The 19,559-nt window shown below is 41.0% G+C and overlaps 1 protein-coding gene and 1 long non-coding RNA gene across 5 annotated transcripts in view; one reads left to right on the forward strand and one right to left on the reverse strand.

Moving 5' to 3' along the window:
- RELN (reelin) overlaps window positions 1–19,559 on the forward strand; it is a 282,225-nt gene that overhangs the window by 240,988 nt on the left and 21,678 nt on the right. For both annotated transcript variants that reach the window (XM_059847390.1, XM_059847391.1), the window contains exons 42-51: window positions 2,200–2,420; window positions 3,398–3,545; window positions 6,837–7,095; window positions 8,264–8,513; window positions 10,771–10,939; window positions 13,512–13,652; window positions 14,970–15,147; window positions 16,494–16,687; window positions 17,795–18,051; window positions 18,891–19,045. In XM_059847390.1, the coding sequence (XP_059703373.1) occupies window positions 2,200–2,420; window positions 3,398–3,545; window positions 6,837–7,095; window positions 8,264–8,513; window positions 10,771–10,939; window positions 13,512–13,652; window positions 14,970–15,147; window positions 16,494–16,687; window positions 17,795–18,051; window positions 18,891–19,045 (1,972 nt within the window). The remainder of the gene's footprint in view (window positions 1–2,199; window positions 2,421–3,397; window positions 3,546–6,836; window positions 7,096–8,263; window positions 8,514–10,770; window positions 10,940–13,511; window positions 13,653–14,969; window positions 15,148–16,493; window positions 16,688–17,794; window positions 18,052–18,890; window positions 19,046–19,559) is intronic.
- The window catches only part of LOC132327814 (uncharacterized), a 39,448-nt gene continuing 27,647 nt past the window's right edge, over window positions 7,759–19,559 (reverse strand). For all 3 annotated transcript variants that reach the window (XR_009486622.1, XR_009486621.1, XR_009486623.1), the window contains 3 exons: window positions 14,914–15,199; window positions 9,781–9,875; window positions 7,759–8,607 (listed from right to left, as the gene is read on the reverse strand). This is a non-coding gene — a long non-coding RNA (uncharacterized LOC132327814). The remainder of the gene's footprint in view (window positions 8,608–9,780; window positions 9,876–14,913; window positions 15,200–19,559) is intronic.

Below are 19,559 nucleotides of genomic sequence, written 5' to 3' on the forward strand. Positions count from 1 at the left end.
AGAAAAACAATACGTGCTAGCAGGCATAGTAACTTTTCAAAGTAAAAACCCTATGTTTACTTTTTCAGGAATAACTGTCATCTAGCATCAACTCACTTTATGTAAAAGCTCACACCATTAATGATTAAACTGTAGCATGTATGAATGAAAATGAGCTATGCAACTATGAGACTTTATGAATCCATGCAGCTATGAGACTGAGTATTTATGAAACTACTGCAGTCAGTGGGTCCTCCACTAAATAAATGACCCCATATGTGCTTCTGAAAGTATGAAAAGACCTATATAAGGAATAAGAATCAAGTTTGGAAAGACTGATTGTTTAATAATTTAAGGAAATGTTTAAATTTTAAACTTGAGTTTTCTGGTTTATGACAGTTAACATTTCAAGCATGCAATAGGTAATCACCTCTTTCAGCAGCTCACTTGTACTTCCTGATTTTGTGCAAAAGAATTATTCTACCCTTTAGCCAACCATCAGTGAGTCCCTCCAAATAAAAATTTTGACTGTGCAGACTCCTAACTCATTTAAACCTTCCAGGATTTTGATTTAGTCCCCTATTCCTGAGTGCTTCTATCCTGTTTTTCTACCTTCCTTTCTATTCCTTCCCCAGCACACCAGGCCAGGAGCCTATGGCTGACAGCCAGCCAAGCCCAGCAGTGCAGAGTAGTTTACATTCAGTGCATTAAATCACTGGGCCAGAGGGCTGAAGGGGGATTTCTCCACCAGAATCTACTGGAATAACTAGAAAAAATCCAAACCTTTCTCCTTGTGTAATTCTAAAAACATCCCCCAGCCTTTTCACCCACCAAGTGCTGAGTGGTTATATTCTAACTGAGGATGAAAACATTTTAAGTTATTTCCACTACATATGGAATTTTAGAAATGAATATATGTTCTCAGCAGCCAGCTGTTATTAATAATTAGTATTCCAGTTATGTCCTGAAGAAAAGGTCCAGAGCCTGTTGAGCCAGAGAAGAAACCCCAAAGAAGCTGTGTTTCACTCTCTGCTCCAGACACAAGTCATGGTTCACCATCACCAGGAGTGATCCTGAGATGAGAAGCTGACTTGTCTCAGGAAAAAAAAATCCAGCCTGTGGGACAGAGGTCTACTCTCAAGAGGAGCTTACAACACCTCCAGCCTCACACTTGTGTCCCTCTCCTCAGGGCACACTAAAGTCAATGATTTTGACTTCCAGCAGCACTCTGGTTCTTGGGCATCTTTCTTGTGACACTTAGTAGTGTCTCCACCATCAATTATTGGTTGTCACCTAAATCCCCTCATAAAAATTTCTGTTAAGCAAATCAAGGAAAAAAAAATTGTCAGCTACAATTATCTAGGGAATTGATTTGCCTGCTGAATTTAGATATCTTTAACAAGACACATTAAACACGCAAGGCAATTAAGTGCTTCTCCCTTCTCAATCTTCTGGTTTCCTTCCTCCCTTAAAACATTTTCTCAACTGGGAATAAAATTAGTCTCTCAAGTATTTTCCTCATCTCAATTTGCTTTCCCTCCTTCCCTAGTTGGTTCCTTTTTATATGCAGCATTGATGCAAGTAGCACTTAGGAGATGAATTAAAAATGACAGGACAGCACCCAAAGGAGAATATAGTTTAAATTAACAACTTGCAATATCGGCCTGGTTTAAGATGAAGCTGCCCAAAAGCAAACTGAATACCTGGTGACATGACAGATCATGTTTTCTCTCTGGGTAATTGAGGGTGGGGTCCTCCCATTCCACCCCTACAGGTGGTCTCCCTGGGAGCACAATGGAAGCATGAATTAGAATCTCACTCTCCAGGAGGGTGGAAGTGGCCAGGTCTGACCCACACACTGTACACCAAAGCAGAAGGGAATCCACCAGACCACGGCCATTCATCTTCCCCATGAATGATGGAGTTAAGAGTAGCTGGATTTTAAATTTTGAAAATCATGCCTGTCATTCAATTTTGAGATTACAGCTAATGAATAGTGTTGTTTTTATTTCTGTCAGTACTTGGGTTGAATGTCAACATAAAGATGCATGAGGTACTGAAGGAATTAGACCTAGAAGTCAGTTTCTAGAATTAATCTATTTATCAAGCCAGTTCTGACAGAAAGAATAATATATATGTGCATATAATGGTATATGTATGGAATACCAAAAAAAAGATGGAACTATAATTTAAAATAAGTACACTTAATGCCATTTGCAGGCTGGCGAGGTTCAGGTGGTACCAAGGCTTTTACCCTGCTGGGTCCCAGCCCGTGACCTGGGCCATTGACAACGTGTACATCGGCCCCCAGTGCGAGGAGATGTGCAACGGGCACGGCAGCTGCATCAACGGCACCAAGTGCATCTGCGACCCCGGCTACTCGGGGCCAACCTGCAAAATCAGCACCAAGAACGCTGACTTCCTCAAGGATGACTTCGAAGGTATCTCTTTTGGGAGGGGGCATCTGAATGCTGCCTGTGCATCTCAGTGCAACCCAGGGTTCAAGGGGTTAAACAGCAAAGCCTTGCTCACCCCTGCATGCTTCTGATAAGAATTTATGCCAAGGGGGTGTTCCCACAAACCAAGTAGTTCAGATGCCATTTGCAAGTGTGGTTTGTGAATGCACTGTTAATGCTGGATTACAAAATCTTCATTGAAACAGAACTTCCTGAAACTCTACATGTAGAAAATAATCACGGAAGAAAATTATGTTTTGATGGTAGTTTGACTTTAGCACAGACCGAGCATTTCCAAGTGAGGCAAACAGCAGAGGGCTTTAAGGTCGTGTCATTTCTCACTGCAAGGGAAATCTGACTCCCCTACTACAGCAATCATGGTTTCAGAGCAGACCAAGTGTCTCAGTAGTGGGAGCCAATGCTCAGCAGCCACAGCAGACCCCAAGAGAGGGAAGGCAGGGGGGAGCTCAAAGCCTCACGCGTGCCTGGGCACACACGGCGTCCTTGCACACAGCTCTGAAACCCCTCCGAGGCTTCCCCCGCTAGCAAGCACGGCAGGAGGAGCATGTTTTCATAAAACAGCACCTGTAAACCAAAGTCATCCCTTCACAGCTGCTGCTGCTCATTTTCAATTTTGCCAGCCCTTGCTTGCATGCTACCACTTGGAACCCAAAGTTTCTTTTTAGACCCGAGTACTTTTTTGTTAACTTCAGATAAATGATGAAAGGTGGAAAATCTTGTGAATAGCTGGAAACAAAGATCCCAGATCTCATACTTCTGGGTTTATTTTGTTTATTTTGCTTTGATTTATGTCAGCTTTCTAGAATATGTGGCAGTGGAAACACTGAATATTTCTCAGTCAGCATGGGATTTTTAATTTATGTCTCTTCCTCTGGAAGTAGCACTCTTGCAGCAGGAGCACTTCAGAGTAAATCATAAATATGTATTCACTGTGTATTCAGGTCAGCTGGAGTCGGATAGATTCCTCCTTGTGAGTGGTGGAAAGCCATCAAGGAAATGTGGTATCATGTCTGGAGGAAACAACCTTTTCTTTAATGAAGAAGGTTTACGTATGCTGATGACTCGAGACCTGGATTTGTCACAAGCCAGGTAACACCTTTCAAAAGTTCTTTCAGGATTTCATTGAGGAAATGCCATACTGAAGAACAATACATGTGTGATATTTCTCTAGCAAAAGCAAGCTGACATATTTTGGGGTCCTCACACTAGCAAATGCTCCATTTTAACCACTGTCACCATGATAAATTAAATTTAAATTGAACTTTAATTGCATTAACCATTTAAATGTTGCTTTTTTTTTCCTTAAATAAGAATTCCGGAAACTGGTGCCACACATTCAATAGTTCATGCAAGCTTTTGTTTCCTAAATCCATAACATGAGAAATGCTCTGCTTTTCTTACAGTCTGGTGTACTATGAGCCCTTGCTGAAACAGGAGTATCTGCTGAAAGTATAACTCTTACATTCATCATCTCAGAATTCTTTCATTTCTGAAGCTTGTTTTTTTTCTTATTGTGCACATTTGTTTCCAATAATTCACCGAGAAATTCCCATCAAGCCATCAGCAGCTATTGAAAACCAAATATTTTAGTGTATTTACAGTTTATGTTGTATCTTTACACCCTGCAGAGGAGACTGTGCATGAGTGAGACATGCTAAGCAAGCCACATTAAAAAAATTTACACTATTATGAAATAAACTCCATCCCAATTGTGAGCATGCTAACAAATAGGCATTGCTTTCTAATTTATTCTGTATTTTAGCTGATATTCTTGTATTATTATTTTGGAGAGTCTACATTTTCTCCAAGACTTTTTTTTCACTGATCTCATATAAACACCCTACTCCTTTCTGATGTTCTGGGGGAAACATTTTAACATTTTAACATCTACTTTTTACCTGTTAGCATTGGTATTGAATCTTTAAATAATGGTTTTATTGTAAACACTCATGGTCAGTAGAAAGGCCTAATATCTAACCAATGTAGTTTTTAGATCAGCACTTAGTTAAACCTCATTGATGTGTAATATTAAGGACCCCTGTAATTTGTAAGATTCCTCACAGCAAACTTTTTTCAGAGCTTGATAAAAACAAGCCCTGAAATTAGAAGATTGTTTTACAAAAGATACAAAAGGTCTTGTAAGTTGCTTCATAATTTAACGAAATTATGTTTTTCTTATTGCTCATGTTCAAAGAACCATAATTTATTTATCTCTTCTCCATGACGGTCTGTAGCTGGATTTGTAAATATTGACCTCAAGGTGTTATATGGAGATAAATTACTTCTGTCTTAGGAAAACAAAGCTGAACACTCAATTTCTTGTATATATGATTATGAAAAATAACAGTTCTCAACAAATAACTGTATGTTCTCTTCTGAACAGCAAGGCACGCTGCCGTGTCATTGCTGGGAGCTGCTCTTTTGCAACCTAAAGTAATTTCAGTGGATTTTCTACGTTTACAGACTGACTTTATCAACCACCTGCAAAGCACAACAGATCTGGCTGTGACACAGATGTGCTAAGTTTTGCACAGGATTTGGGGAGAGGTCTCAATTTATGCCAGGAGTGATGAGAACAACTATTTTTTTTAAGGGTGCTAGACTCTGTAGTCACATTAAAACTTCCCCTTTCCTCTTGAGGAGATCCCCTGAAGAGCACAGGCAAGCAGCCATGTCTGTCAGTGCTGCAGCCACACTCAGCACCTGGGGATTGAAATCAAGTGGACTCTGCAATCCACTGCCATCACATCTGTGCCTTAAAGAATTTAACCCAGGGACGGTGTATCACTATCATGGTGATACTGGTAGCTGAAACTGCACTGCATGAAATATCAGTAAGGAGAGAATATTTTAGGTGTCACAGCTGATCAATTCCCTTTCAATTCTGAATTACTAGAAGAGCATCCACACATTTGAGTGTTACTAGATTTACAGAAAACACTTTGCTTTTCCATTTCAAAATAGGCAGAGCCTTTGCAAAATATCTTTGGGATAAGAAGAGAGATATTTAATTTTTTTTTTATCTGCTAGACATTGTTATCTATATTTGGGTGGGTTATTACTATATTAGTAAAATCTGAGATGTGAGAATAGCAATGCAAAGAACTCAGATGCCACAGAGACAAGGTCACCTGGGTTTATTTCCTTTGAATTATGTGGCGAATGTTGGAGTAAATCTGAGGAGGCAGAAAGACTTGCCAGCAGTGAAGCAAATCCATTACATTTGATATGTTGATCCATGAGGGTACCCAGTGCTCCTTTACAGCACAAGCAATATGTTATGTCTGGGACATGGAGGTGGATATAATCTATTGCAAAAGCAGTTCTATCTAGTAGCAAGAGAAACTGTGAGTCTCAGTGAGGACTGGAATTAATTGACTTGTAAGTCTGGCATTTTATTGGAGCTTTGTCTGCCCAGCATCTCTGCAGCCTCCACTCCCAGCAGATCTACCTGCAGATCAAACCAGAGCAAGATTTTTGAGATAAAACTTCTTTTGCACCATTTTGTTTAACCCTGAGCCAGGCAGCACTAATGCAGTAATAATTAGTACAGATAAAACACTCGAAAGCTGTGCAAAAGCTGTGCAAACATAAATTAATACTTGTAATATCCCTGCAAGTCCAATAAGTAAATATCATTACAGCAAGGCTCCCTCTACTCCAAGTGCACAGTGGAGCTATTTGTGAGCATCGGCTGACGGGAGGGATTTCGCAGTTTGATACAAGTCCATTGTGCAGCTTTGGAGAAGCCAATTAACTGGGGGATGAAAGCACTGCTGTCCCTGGGTGGCTGGGGCTGCCTTCAGGGAAGCCAGCACATTTAAACGGTGTAATTTAGACAAATTTCCCAGGCTGACAAAATGGACAAAATGATCCCTGAAAGTGAAGTGTGCTTTGTTCTCCCGTCCAGATTTTCTCTGGTTTATGCCAATGGAAAACTGGGATGCTTATTTTGAATTTAAGCATTTCAGCAAATTCGTGGCAAATTATGATCTACTTAGAGCACAGTTGCTTTTCTGCCACTAAAATCTGTACTCATGGGATACAGGGATAAAAATTTCACCCAGGATTATGTTTCTGATACTTGCAACACCATCTGCTGCACAGACAAAAGCTGAAAACATAAATGACCAGCTTTGTTCAGCCTCTTATGCCTGGCAAACTACCACACAGGCAAAATGAATTTTTGTCATACCACCTGTCTGTCTAGTTATATTCTAGAAGCTTTGGAAAGGAAATCATAAGATCTCCTAAAGATGGCTCTTACAGCTAGAAAACACAGGGCTAGTCAGTAGACAAACTCCAAGGCTCTCTGGTTCGCTGTGTAGGATGTTGTAGAAAACAGATCTTTCTGGTAAGTGGAAAGATTTTTCCTGTTAGATTTGTGCAGTTCTTCATGAGACTGGGATGTGGCAAGGGGGTGCCTGACCCCAGGAGCCAGCCTGTGCTGCTGCAGTATTCACTCAACGGGGGCCTCACGTGGAGCCTTCTCCAGGAGTTCCTCTTCAGTAACTCCAGCAACGTGGGACGATACATTGCCCTGGAGGTTCCCCTGAAGGCTCGTTCCAGCTCCACCCGGCTGCGCTGGTGGCAGCCCTCCGAGAATGGGCATTTCTACAGCCCCTGGGTCATCGACCAGGTGAGCAATCCTTCCTTTAACACAGTCTTAGACTGGATTCAGTCTCAATGTTTTCCCTTTTTCTGGCATGTATCATTTCACTGAGACAAGCAAAAATGCCTAGTAAAAAGATATTTAGAGCACAATTACTGTTTGATGAACTCATGGATTTAATGCACCATTTTCATGGGGCACTGATTGCCCATTTCGACTCCAGGAAAGTATTTTACACATGTGTAGGGCCATGGGTTCACATTGCAGGAGGCCTTACCACACAGTGCAGTCTGATTTCAAACTTCAAAAACCCTAATTTAAAATGTATCCAAATATGTAATTGGCTAGGTATAATGTAATAGAAAAAGCCTATATAAAAATATCAATATTGTGAATATCCATTTATGAAAATGAAGTTTCATATTTGGGATTTTCTGCTATAAAGATTATTATATTACTTTGTGTGACTTGGTATAAATCACAAATGATTTATCTCTAAAATGATTCTGCTCTAAGTAGTGTCATTGGGTTGTCCAAGTACAATTTGCTTTAGTATTTATTATTCTTTTTTAAAGAAGTTAGTTCAGATTGTTAGGAGAAACCTAACCAGCCATTTTAATGTTGTGGTTACAAAATTTTACTTCCCATCCCTCTGTTTAGAAATGAAAAAATACTCATTGTTTCGATATCTTAGTTGAATGTAGTTATATTTTTTCAGAACTGAATTTAGAATAACAAATGAAAAATAATTCTACCTTGCTTGCTGGTAAAGAGTAAAACGATGATATTTTATAGTCAATGACAAAGCAGAGGCTATTTCCCCACTTCTGTCAGCAGACACAATCTGATAACAGTGCACTAGACAACAGAAGAGCAGAACGATCACTAGGAAAGCGCAATCACTTTGTTTCTGATAACACTTTTTGCCCAGCAGTTTTACTTCACTGAGATTGGAAGTCACCTCCCTGAATTTTAGATTTGTACAGCTGAGCCAATCTCTTTCCTGCATAGGAAAGAGATACTCCCCTTTCTCACGGCCTAAATTCTCTACTAAGTAATGTTGTCAATTTTGGACCAGCAGAATAAATACCCATAGTATAATCTTCCTCCCTCGGGTTGCTACGTCACTTGCATGCTTGTGAAGACTTCTAGACATTTCTCCTTTTCAATTAAAGCTTCTTTCCTAATGTTTCAGATTCTTATAGGAGGAAATATCTCTGGCAATACAGTACTGGAAGATGATTTCACCACCCTGGACAGCAGGAAGTGGCTGCTCCACCCTGGAGGAACGAAGATGCCGGTGTGCGGCTCTGCGGGGGATGCTCTGGTGTTCATTGAGAAAGCCAGCACCCGCTACGTCGTCACCACCGACATCGTGGTCAATGAAGACTCTTTCTTGCAAATAGATTTTGCAGCTTCCTGCTCTGTCACAGATTCCTGTTATGGTAATGACTTCTTAGTAATCCCTGCCATTCCTCTTCCTCCGCTGCAGAGGAAAGTTCACTTGTTTTCTGGTTACATTATTCACCGTAACAGGAGCTGAGAAACAAAAGAAAGCTGTGAGTTTCTGTTAGAAATTGTAACATCAGCTTTTTTATTCCAGGTGTCTGAAGCCTAAGATAAACTGAAGTAAATCATTCCCTGTGAGCATCTAAGTTGCAGTTCAATCAATCTCAGAAAAACACTAACAGCTGCCTTACTCAAAAAATCCATTTAGTAGATAATGTCCACTGCTTGGGGTGGTGCTGTAATAATAAGCAGCTGGGTGTTCCAGCATGTGTTTCTTGCTTTGTGGTTTTGCATTTTCAGTGTAGTCTCAGTTCTGATCTCACTTGTACCCATTTATCTAAGAAATCATTTATACCAACATACAACTGACACTTGCTAAGGCAACATCAACTGCAAAAATTTATATCCCTCATATGAAATAATAAATATGTGTAGACCTATATGTTTCCATGTACAAATGTGTGCATACACATTGTGTACATGTGTATACATCTGTTTATGTATACATAATGATGCAATTTTAATTACCTAGCTTCCTTTTTTCATATGATGTCTACTGAGTGCACAGACAGCTTTTATATGTGTATATACACATATATACATACAGGTAAATGAATAAAAACATGCTCTGTACTCATCACAGCAAATACACATCACATGGAAATTAAAATTGGTTCATTATGTGAATTTTAAGGCACACAAAAAATAGGTTTTTCTTGAAAACAAACTTTTTAATGCTTGTTTTACACATCCTCTTAGAGTAGGTTTTTGAGGCATAGATGTTTTTAATGAGGACAAGAATACAATACATTGCAACATGTGGAATATGTTAATTTAGTGGGTTGCTGAATTTTCCTCTACAATTCCAACTGGAAAAAGGTTTTACATGAAGTCCCATTTTGCTAATTTGAAGCTACTTACATGCTTAAAATTTTTTCTTTCTTTTGTTATTAAGAATACTGTGGTATCCTGAGATCATCTCTGCTAAGTTTAGAAGCATTTTTGTGACTGAGCCATATACTGGCAAAGAAGCATCCTTATTTTGTTGGGGGGGGGGGTTGTTTTTTGGTTTTTTTTTGTCCACAACCTTTATCGTTATCTTAACTTCATATTAAATTAGGCAGGACACTACCTAATCATGCTTCCAGTCATGATGAGAAAAGCATTTATTTTGGTGAGGGAAATTTAACACTAAAAGCTCACCCTTGTTTGTATCTACTTGTCCTTGTATTTCTGTAGCACTTGTCTTCTGTGCTGAAACATCCAGTGGAACTGATTGGGTGATTAGGGGTCATTCCCTGTGCATGAGGGTAGAAGAAATGGGTCTGTTGGTAATCAAAAGAAGATCACAGATTTATCTCCCCTATCACTGCAACCACGCTCCATGTTTTACACAGCCAGCTCAGCCAGAATACCTGGCAGCTGGAACATTTACTTCAAGTACCAGCTCTGCACCTATTATTATTTACATTTTCATAGCTGCATGAAAGTTTGACTTGAAGTATTTAGTGAGCTTGACTAACCTTTAATTTTGGTAATAAAAGCTTGTAAGCCATAGACATCAAAACAATGAAATTGCTGATTTTCCCTGAGAAATGAATATATTAGTTTAATGTGGCTAGACTGTGTTTGAATGAAAACAAGCTCACTGACTAACAAACTCAAATTAAAATTGTGCTGAATAATTAAATGAGCTGGTCTGCAGGAAGGATGGAAGGCTGACTAAGCCATCTTGTGACAGAGACAAAAGTTTGAATTTGGGTGTTGCTCTGCTTTACACAGCAGTCACATCCAGCTGAATCTCACTCTTCAAGTCTGAAAAACAAAGTTTGGTGGTCATGGTGCTGCCACATCGTTTTTTTGCATGCTGCAGCTACAGACATTGTCTTGACTTAATCCTGGGCACTTAATGTTGGCTCTGTTTTTTCATCTGTGGTCCCTTGAGTTGGGCAGCAGATGTGGAGATGTGCTGCAGACTCCACCTGAGCTATACCTGCTCAGCAACATGTAACACACCCTCCACACTGCCACCAAAGAAGGTAGCTTTGTGCTTCTGACACAAGGGTTTGAAAAGTTCTGGGGGTTATTTTGTCAGTTCAGACTTGTGATACTGTCTGGGGTTTGCGCATTATTATAGGCCTAGGGATACAGGTCTCTTATAAATTAAGTAACTAACCACCTTTCCACCCTTAGCTATTGAACTGGAATATTCGGTGGACCTTGGGCTGACCTGGCACCCAATTTTGAAAGACTGTCTTCCCACTAATGTGGAATGCAACAAGTACCATCTCCAGAGGATTCTCATTTCAGACACTTTCAACAAGTGGACCCGGGTTACTTTGCCTCTGCCTCCCTATACTAGGTAACTCCCTCTGGTTTTCTGCAGAATAAATCTAAAAGCATAACTAGGTATTTATAATGTCATGATACATTATGGAGTTTAAGCAATTGTACCATGTTCTTTTTGTTTGGTCCATGTAAATAGCAACAAGTATATGTAAATGAAGCTTTATCCTATAGAAATTGCAAACACAGGTAGCAAGGGCAGCAGGCTCTTAGCACTATTTGACTCCACAGCTTTGCTCCTCCTGCTGAGCCTGATCTCCTCACCCAGACTTAGACTGAGCTAACTGCTGGCTCAGAATTATCAAAGCACAGGTAGAGCCTTGAGATGGTTGTCATGAAAGACACCACCAGAGGCACATACAAGTTTGGAAACAGAGACTTTTATTTTTTAGCAATTGTACTGAAAACGCCTATACAGTTGCCACACGTTTTGACATTAGTAATGAAAAAGTCTGTGTTCTCTTACTAATCATTTGGGGCATCTGGACTGTTCTCAATCTTTGCTGCAGTTACATCAAGTAATAGCACTTTTTTAGGACTCCTTCCCAGCATTCATTTTCTGTGCTTCCTCTTTTGTGCGTCTTTGCTACGTATCATCTGTAAAAATCCATTACCCTGTCAGTTCTTGTATAAAGACTGTAAATTTGTGTTCAGAATAGTCTTTCTGGGGTTGAATGGGATAAATCAGGGCTGGGATTGATGTTCCAAACCAATTGAATTTGGACCTGAAAGGAAGCTACCACCTGAGATAAACTCAGGTTTATGAGTAACTGTGATTTTAAGACTGAAGAGTTTCTTGAGCAGTAAATGTCACAAGAAGTCTGATGCCCTACTGAGGCAAAAATTGCACTTCTGTCCAATCCCATAATTGTATTTTTTGGCTCAAGTAACACAATTTCCCAAAGTTGTTAAGACAGGCATTCCATGAGAGAGGTTATTACAACCTTATCTGATAAGCAAGAGAGATGTTGAGCTTTAGGATAAGAACAGTGCAGCTAATAGACCTTTTAGTCTAGAAGCAATATAATTTTTATGCTGCTTTATTATTTCAAGCTGTGTAATAGCAGGTGTGTCTCCAGTTGTTTATGCCTGTATGTTTCAGGCACATGCAGGCTGTGTAGGCAGTAGCTTGGCCTGGTGCTCACCACCCATATCTGTGCAGCCTCTTAGGGCTCCTGTACTCCAGAGTGCTGCCTCACCTCTGGCCACAAAATACAATGGACACTTACTTTCAGCTTGGAGGTGATTTTCCCTTTTAAGACAAATGCAAATGCAAAACTTCCCACAGGAGCATCAGATCCATGAATTGTTAGTCATGTGCCCAGCCAAAGCACGCAGTGTAAGACATAGGTGCTTGTCTTTATTCTGAAAGGACTTCCTCACAATTTTTATGTTTATTTTTAAAATGCTGCTTGGTGAACAGCTGACCTGAGCTCAGAGCAGTAGGTTCCTCCTTGGATAAACAAGTTATTTATTCAGCTCATGCAACATTTTCATAAAGAAATAATTCATGGGAGAATAATGACCTTATCATATGAGGTGCATTTTCACACTGAATAGTTTTTGGGGGGTTTGCTAGGGGGTTTTTTAGGGGGTTTTTTGGGGTGTTTTTGGTTTTTTGGGTTTTGTGTGTGTGTGTTTGTAATAATTGGGATTTCTCTTTGAGATTCAAAAGAAAACAGACTGCAAAAAGTTCAATGCTGCCATCTAGTGCTGTACCGCAAAACAGGGATTGGCTTGAATTCATAGTGACAGAAATTCGTCTCCTCCCAGCTCTTCACTCACAGTCTCCACCTGTACAAGCTGAATAACTATTTGGTGTCCCTGACTGTTTTGGATACATTTTCATCATCTGTCTTGGGAGATGAGACACTTAATTCACACACAGGGAGCTAGGCCCATTTTAATCAACAAATTGAATATAATTTACTGAGTAAAGCCAGGATCACACTACAGATAATTTCTTGGCATTTCCAGCCAAGCCCTGGGTGGAGAGGAGGGAAGGAACTGCAAAGCCAGGGTCATGCTGCAAGCTCTGCATGGGCCTTCTCACCTCTCCCCAAACCCACTCCCTAGAACTGTTCTTAACCTCAGTGTGATTGGGAGAATTCACTGAGAAAAAGCCAGGTAAATATGTTGCCTTGGACTTATTGACTGGATCAGGATGAAATTTGGAGGGTTTGCATTATTCTGGCTTGATCCAGCTCGCAGCTGTCCCTCAGGTTTGGATCTGTGCTGGGACATGGTTATGACTGGCCTGAACTTCCAACTGGGAGTACCACATTCTTCCAACCTCCTCACCACTGCACCAACCATGGCCTGCTTGCTTTGCTTTCACCAGGGACCCATTTCCTACCTCTCACACTCTCAGCTTGATACCAAGCATCCATGATTTTTTCTGTTCTCAAAATCTGGGCACCCTTTTCTTGGAGGGATGTTGTCATTGTCAGAAACCAGCCCTGGGTCATGCTGGTATCAAACAAATCTCCCAAGAGCAGGCTAGCCTCAAGACTAACATTTCCTTTCAATCAAAATAAAGATTGCCTTAGCTAGAAAATACAGAATTCTGTTTTTCTTTCTCTCCCAAGGTCTCAAGCGACTCGTTTCCGCTGGCACCAGCCTGCTCCTTTCGACAAGCAGCAAACGTGGGCAATCGATAACGTCTACATCGGGGATGGCTGCATAGACATGTGCAGTGGCCATGGGAAGTGCACACAAGACAACTGTGTGTGAGTGCCATCTCTGCCCTGTCCTGCCCAGGGCTGTAGCATTTCACCCCCCCTCTGTCATTCTGATGAATTTGCAGGAAGAACTGTGATACAATTCTACAAAGGAAGGTGGATTTTGCTGTTAAAACTGAGCAGGGCACTGGGTCCACTTGGGAATAGAAGTAACAAGTGGAAGGGGAACTGCAGGGGTTGGCCCTGCCAGACCTCTGACTGTCCATGCTCCATGGCCAAAGCAGACAGTCCTTTCCTCAGCAGCACTCCATCACCTCTGCTCTTGCCTCTGCTGCATCAATTCCCCTCCCACCAGGTAGGGAGAGGGTACCCCTTGAGTTTGCATAGCCCTCTAGGGACATATAGTCCTGGAGTTTCCCAGAATATGTTCTCCTTATTCCCAAGGGATTTCACACCATGTCCCTGTGCTCTTAACCTGGTGCTGGGTGCAGAGAACCTGGGCAGGAGGTGGGACATATCCACTAAGCAGGACGTATGCCAGTTCTTCACAAGGCCAGATTCTGCTTTTTGACTGGTCTTGATGGTCTGGTGACTCTTTTCCATGGTATAGTTTGCCAGGAGAGGCAGACTGGCTTGGTCCTCAAACTGTTTGTATAACAATCCACACAGAGTCCTGCAAAGCTAGCAAACAAAAACCCCCAGATTTGCCTGTCTTGGCAACAGACAAATACCTTCCAGATGGATGTATTGCTTTTTTCCCAGCCACAAATGGCAGCAGAAATGGGAGAATGGTTGTATAATTGCACTGTGACTGTATTTTTTAGAAATATATTTCACTGTAGAATAGACATATTATTGTGTTCTCCTGTGTCCTGACAACACTGAAGTATGAAGACACAATATCCCTGGTGAAATCTCTTTGTAGCAGAACACAGTTCCAAGCTGTTATCCAGTCTTTGATACATTATAAGAATGTTTCTCAGACAAAAAAAAAAAAAAAAAAAAAGGAGAACTATATAAAGATAAGAAAGCACCCCACTACTGAAACTTTACAGAAACTCGAACTTTAACATTAGCGGGACATTTTTAGGCTTGGCACATTCTCTTGGTTTATTTATCCAAGCACATTTCACTGCTTTTACTATGTTTGGGAATGTACCCTGTAATAGAAGCTTGAATGATACACAATACTAAGCCTTCAAAAAAGTAATTTTTGTTTCATATTAGCTACAAAACGCCAGATGTTTGAAACCCCCACATACCAGTTGTGCACTAGGAAATGATGCCCCTCTGCAGAATGAGATGGTACCTTAATAACATGCAGAGCCTTTGCCAGCTGATTTGTGCATTTGTTTTGCTCTGCAGCTGCGACGAGCACTGGGGTGGGCTGTACTGCGACGAGCCAGAGACCCCCCTTCCCACCCAGCTGAAGGACAACTTCAACCGCTCCCCCTCGAACCAGAACTGGCTGACAGTGAACGGGGGCAAGCTCAGCACGGTCTGCGGCGCCGTCGCCTCGGGGATGGCGCTTCACTTCAGCGGGGTGTGTGTCCAGCACAGGGAGCAGCTCGCTCCATTTGACCCTAAAAGCAGGACTGATTTTGAAAGTTAAATAGCAAGGCATTAAAAAAATAACAGCATAACGTATCAGACATATAAAATATTTTTAAAAATTAAATCCTTTGCCTGGCTGAAGGTCAAAGTCAAACAGGTCCTACAGACTAGAAAACACTCCAGGAAAGCTGATACCGTGTTCCTTGATATGCTGCAGCCAGGAGATTGAGAAATAGTGTGTGTGAGTCCTGAGAGGAGCTGTAGAGGGGCCTTTGAAAGTGGAGCTGGTAGGTTAAAGCACAGTAAAAATATGTAGACTTTTAATTTTCCTCTTAAGACTCTCCTCATAGCACTTAAAACTGCCAGACTGGAGTTTGGTGTGGCTTCTAATCAGACTGCAGAGGTAAATTAATAACTAGTTATTTGCACTTGTATGACTTGCACATGGTCCATGACAATACAGAGCCACAGAAACACAGAATGGGCTGGGTTGGAAGGGGCCATGGTGGGTAATCTGGTCCAGCCTCCTTGCCCAGGCAGGGTCACCCTAAAGCACATTGCATCCATGTGTAACCTCATCCTTCAGATGTCTCATAGGTGGGTGTTTTCAGAGTAAGCTCACATAGGTTAGCTACATATGTAGGTATATAACCCTGACTACTGCTGAACTATAGTTTGCTAACAGGTTACCTCATGATTATAAAAATTCTGAAATAGTATTTTAGAAACATGTAAAATTTACACCTATAGATCTCTTCTGTCAAATTTATAACTAAATTCAAACTGACAAAAGTTTTCTAAAATAAACTAACAAAAGCATTGCATTTCCACTTTATTCTAGTAGGACTAAGTAGGCACCAACTAACAGACTAAGCAATGTGAAATATAAGGTATTGTGGAAAAAACACATACTAAAATTGCTTTACCATTTGATGGTTTGCGTGAGTTGAATCATTAGCACATTATCAGTGATTCATTAATTCTGCATGGAAAACGTCCTGATTTACAACAGAGGTGTGGATTTCTGAAGCTTTTTTATTAAGAAGACAGGTGAATAAATTAATGTTGTAAAACTGAAGGTACAAGTAGCAACATATATAGATACACAACAGACATTTTTAAGATGAAACATGACTAAAATTGTCTTCAGGGAAAACATATATTATTGTTGTTCTGTTGTAGCTTTACCTTTGAAATAATTAATAAAATTTTGTACAATCTTAAAATTTTTGCAGCATGAATCCACATTAATAGTGACTGCATAGTCTAACACTTTTTATGAACATAAGTTTTGCCAGACAACACCAGCCAACATATTTTTTCATTGCTTTTAAGGGCTGCAGCCGTATGTTAGTTACAGTGGATCTGAACCTCACCAGTGCAGAATTCATCCAGTTTTATTTCATGTATGGATGTCTGATAACTCCTAATAACCGCAACCAAGGAGTGCTGCTGGAGTATTCTGTGAATGGTGGAATCACCTGGAGCCTCTTAATGGAAATTTTCTATGATCAGTTCAGCAAGCCTGGGTTTGTAGATACCTTCTTTCTGCCTGTGTAAATTTCTCTGCTAAAGTCAGGTGGTCTTGAATGTTTCACCAGAACCTGTGGGATATGTTAGTGCTGTGGTTTGGATGTCAGGTTTGGATGTACGAGTTCAGTTTGTACAGTCCTAGAGGTGTTTATTAATGGCCTTGGTGCATGTATTGAGAACATCAGCATTTGTGCAGCTGCTAGGCCAGAAATACAAGAATACCTAGGAGCCTGTAGCAGTCTGGTAGATTTGCAAATGGTTGCAGAAGATAAATTAATAGCTACTGTAGTGATGTCCATCCTATTCTTAAAGCTGCTAACCTTTGCAATCTACTTCTTTATGGGCAAGATCATAAAATCACTGATTGTTATAAGTTAGTTATAAAATGGTGTGGCTAGGAGAAACTGCATTTCTATAGTTATCCATCAGAAGGATGGATACACTCAAGCCCTACTTTCAGATGTTTTTGAAATTCAAGTCATGCATATATGTGAGCTGACCATTTTGTCACTGACCAATTTAAAAGATTCACAGAAAATGGAGATGTGAGGGACCCATTATTTGTTTTTATTCGAGCACACCAAGAAATCACTAGCACTTTAATTGGACATGAGATTTCAGTGTACTGTTTTCTACTGTTGCAATGGAACAGATAAAATTGTACTGGAACATTGCTATCTGCTGAATGGCTCCAGGTTGAAAAAAGCAATCTTTATTTCACTTGCACATTCTCCTTCTTAACACTTCCCTTACTAAGGGCCTTATGGCCATACCCTGCTAGTCCAGACCCTTGCATTTGGTCCTATAAGGGCACCTGAAACAAGTGAGGTTGTTCAAACCATGCCACAGTCTGGGCGCTGACCCTTTCCACCTCCCTCTGAACCCCTGTCCCAGGGATGACATTGGGAGTGATCAGAAAGATTTTTGTTTCAGAAATATCTCCTAGAAGAATATAGGCTAGACTGGTCTTTTTCTTCTTTCCCAAATTCCACGTATTTCAGGAAACATCAGGAATGGACTCGGTCAGAGCACCCAGCACAGAGCATAGCAAAGTGCCCTCCTCCCGCAGCTTTCCTACAACTAATTCCCAGCTTTCATTCCAGCTTTGTGAACATCCTCCTTCCCTACGATGCCAAAACCATCGGGACTCGCTTCCGCTGGTGGCAGCCCAAGCACGACGGGCTGGACCAGAACGACTGGGCCATCGACAACGTGCTGATCTCGGGCTCGGCCGACCAGCGCACGGTGATGCTGGACACCTTCAGCAGCGCCCCGCTGCCGCAGCACGAGCGCGCCCCGGCCGACGCGGGGCCCGCCGGCAGGATCGCCTTCGACATGGCCCTGGAGGACAAAACCACGGGTGAGCCTCCCACCTGCGTCCCAGACAGGGAGCAAGCAGCCAGGGCAGTGATGTGCAGGGCTTGCTGAGCCTCTGACGCTTTGTGTCGCTGTGATGGCGATCACAGACAATGCCGTTGCTGTAGAGGCCCTGTCTTTTGGCTTTTGTTTGCAAAAAGTCTTTTGGCTTTTGTTTGCAAAAAGCAAAATGAAAAGATGTAACGCAGCTTTTTTGCTGTGTGAATTTATTTAGAAGGTTAATTTATTTTAAAAGGGAAAAAAAAGTAATTTAAAAGTGATGGGTTATTCTAAGCAAATTCCTTATCCTGAGTGCCTGTTCCCTATTTACTAACTTTTAAAATTTTTCTTTAGGGAATTTAAGTTACATTTTACAACTAATTTTTGTAGAAGATGCATTTTTGTATGTTTAGAAGGCTTAACAGCTATGCTGGGCTACACTTTGTGCAGACATAGAGGCAACACCCATTAAAAGGCTCTCCCAAAATGTTTGGTGCAATAGAAGTTCATTTTTTAAGTAAGTCTCAGATCCTTACTTCTTTAATATTAAAAAATAATGCTGTAATGCTTGTCTAAGTGGGTAAGCTCATTAGTAAGCTTTTAGCCAGTAAGCTGTAAGCTTACTTACTTACTCAAGTAAGAGGTGCTTACAGCAATAAATGTGATACATGTAATACATATTTACATGGGAACAACAGGGTACTGACATTCTCAGGAGCAATACTAAATAATTCTCATGTAGACTGAAAAATAAAGCTATGAGTCACCTTTTGTGGTTAACACTACTCCCTGTTTAATTTATATTGTCGCTGGATATTACTGACATTGCCATTTATTTTCAAGTGAATGAACACTGGTTATTCCATGATGATTGCTCAATTGAGAGATTTTGTGATTCTCCTGATGGTGTCATGATCTGCGGGAGCCACGATGGCAGAGAGGTCTATGCAGTCACCCACGACCTGACTCCTACAGAAGGCTGGATTATGCAGTTCAAGGTAAAATCTGTCTGCAGTAAACTTATTCAAAAGCACATTTTGTTCCAGGTCTAAGTAGATCTTTCAGGAGGAAGGATGATGTATAGGCCTACACAGGAGCCATTCCCTGCTGAGAAAAAATGATATTAAGCCATCCTCACTTTTCTCACTTACTCTGTGTTGGTCAGTTTTATACCACAGGCTGTTTTCAGAAGTGGTACACTCTTCTCTTCCAGCACTGCTGTCCTATGGACATCATGTAATGAGGATATCGCACATCTACCAGGTGCCTATTTTGTTACACCTGCTGGTGAGGGAAAAGCAGCTCCACAGTAGTTCACTCTGCTCCTGTGTTGTCACACACTCACATCAAACCTGCACCCAAGCTGGCCTTCGTACACCCCTTTGCCTAAATTGAGGAAATAACCCAGCAATATATGGAAATTGCAAGAACTCTTTGCACATCTATCCATAAAGGTGGTCTCCCTAAACTGTGGCCTTCCCTGAAATATTCAAATCTCAGGTTGTTTGTGAG

Source organism: Haemorhous mexicanus, chromosome 5 (genome assembly GCF_027477595.1).
Source record: "Haemorhous mexicanus isolate bHaeMex1 chromosome 5, bHaeMex1.pri, whole genome shotgun sequence".
Classification (NCBI taxonomy): domain Eukaryota; kingdom Metazoa; phylum Chordata; class Aves; order Passeriformes; family Fringillidae; genus Haemorhous; species Haemorhous mexicanus.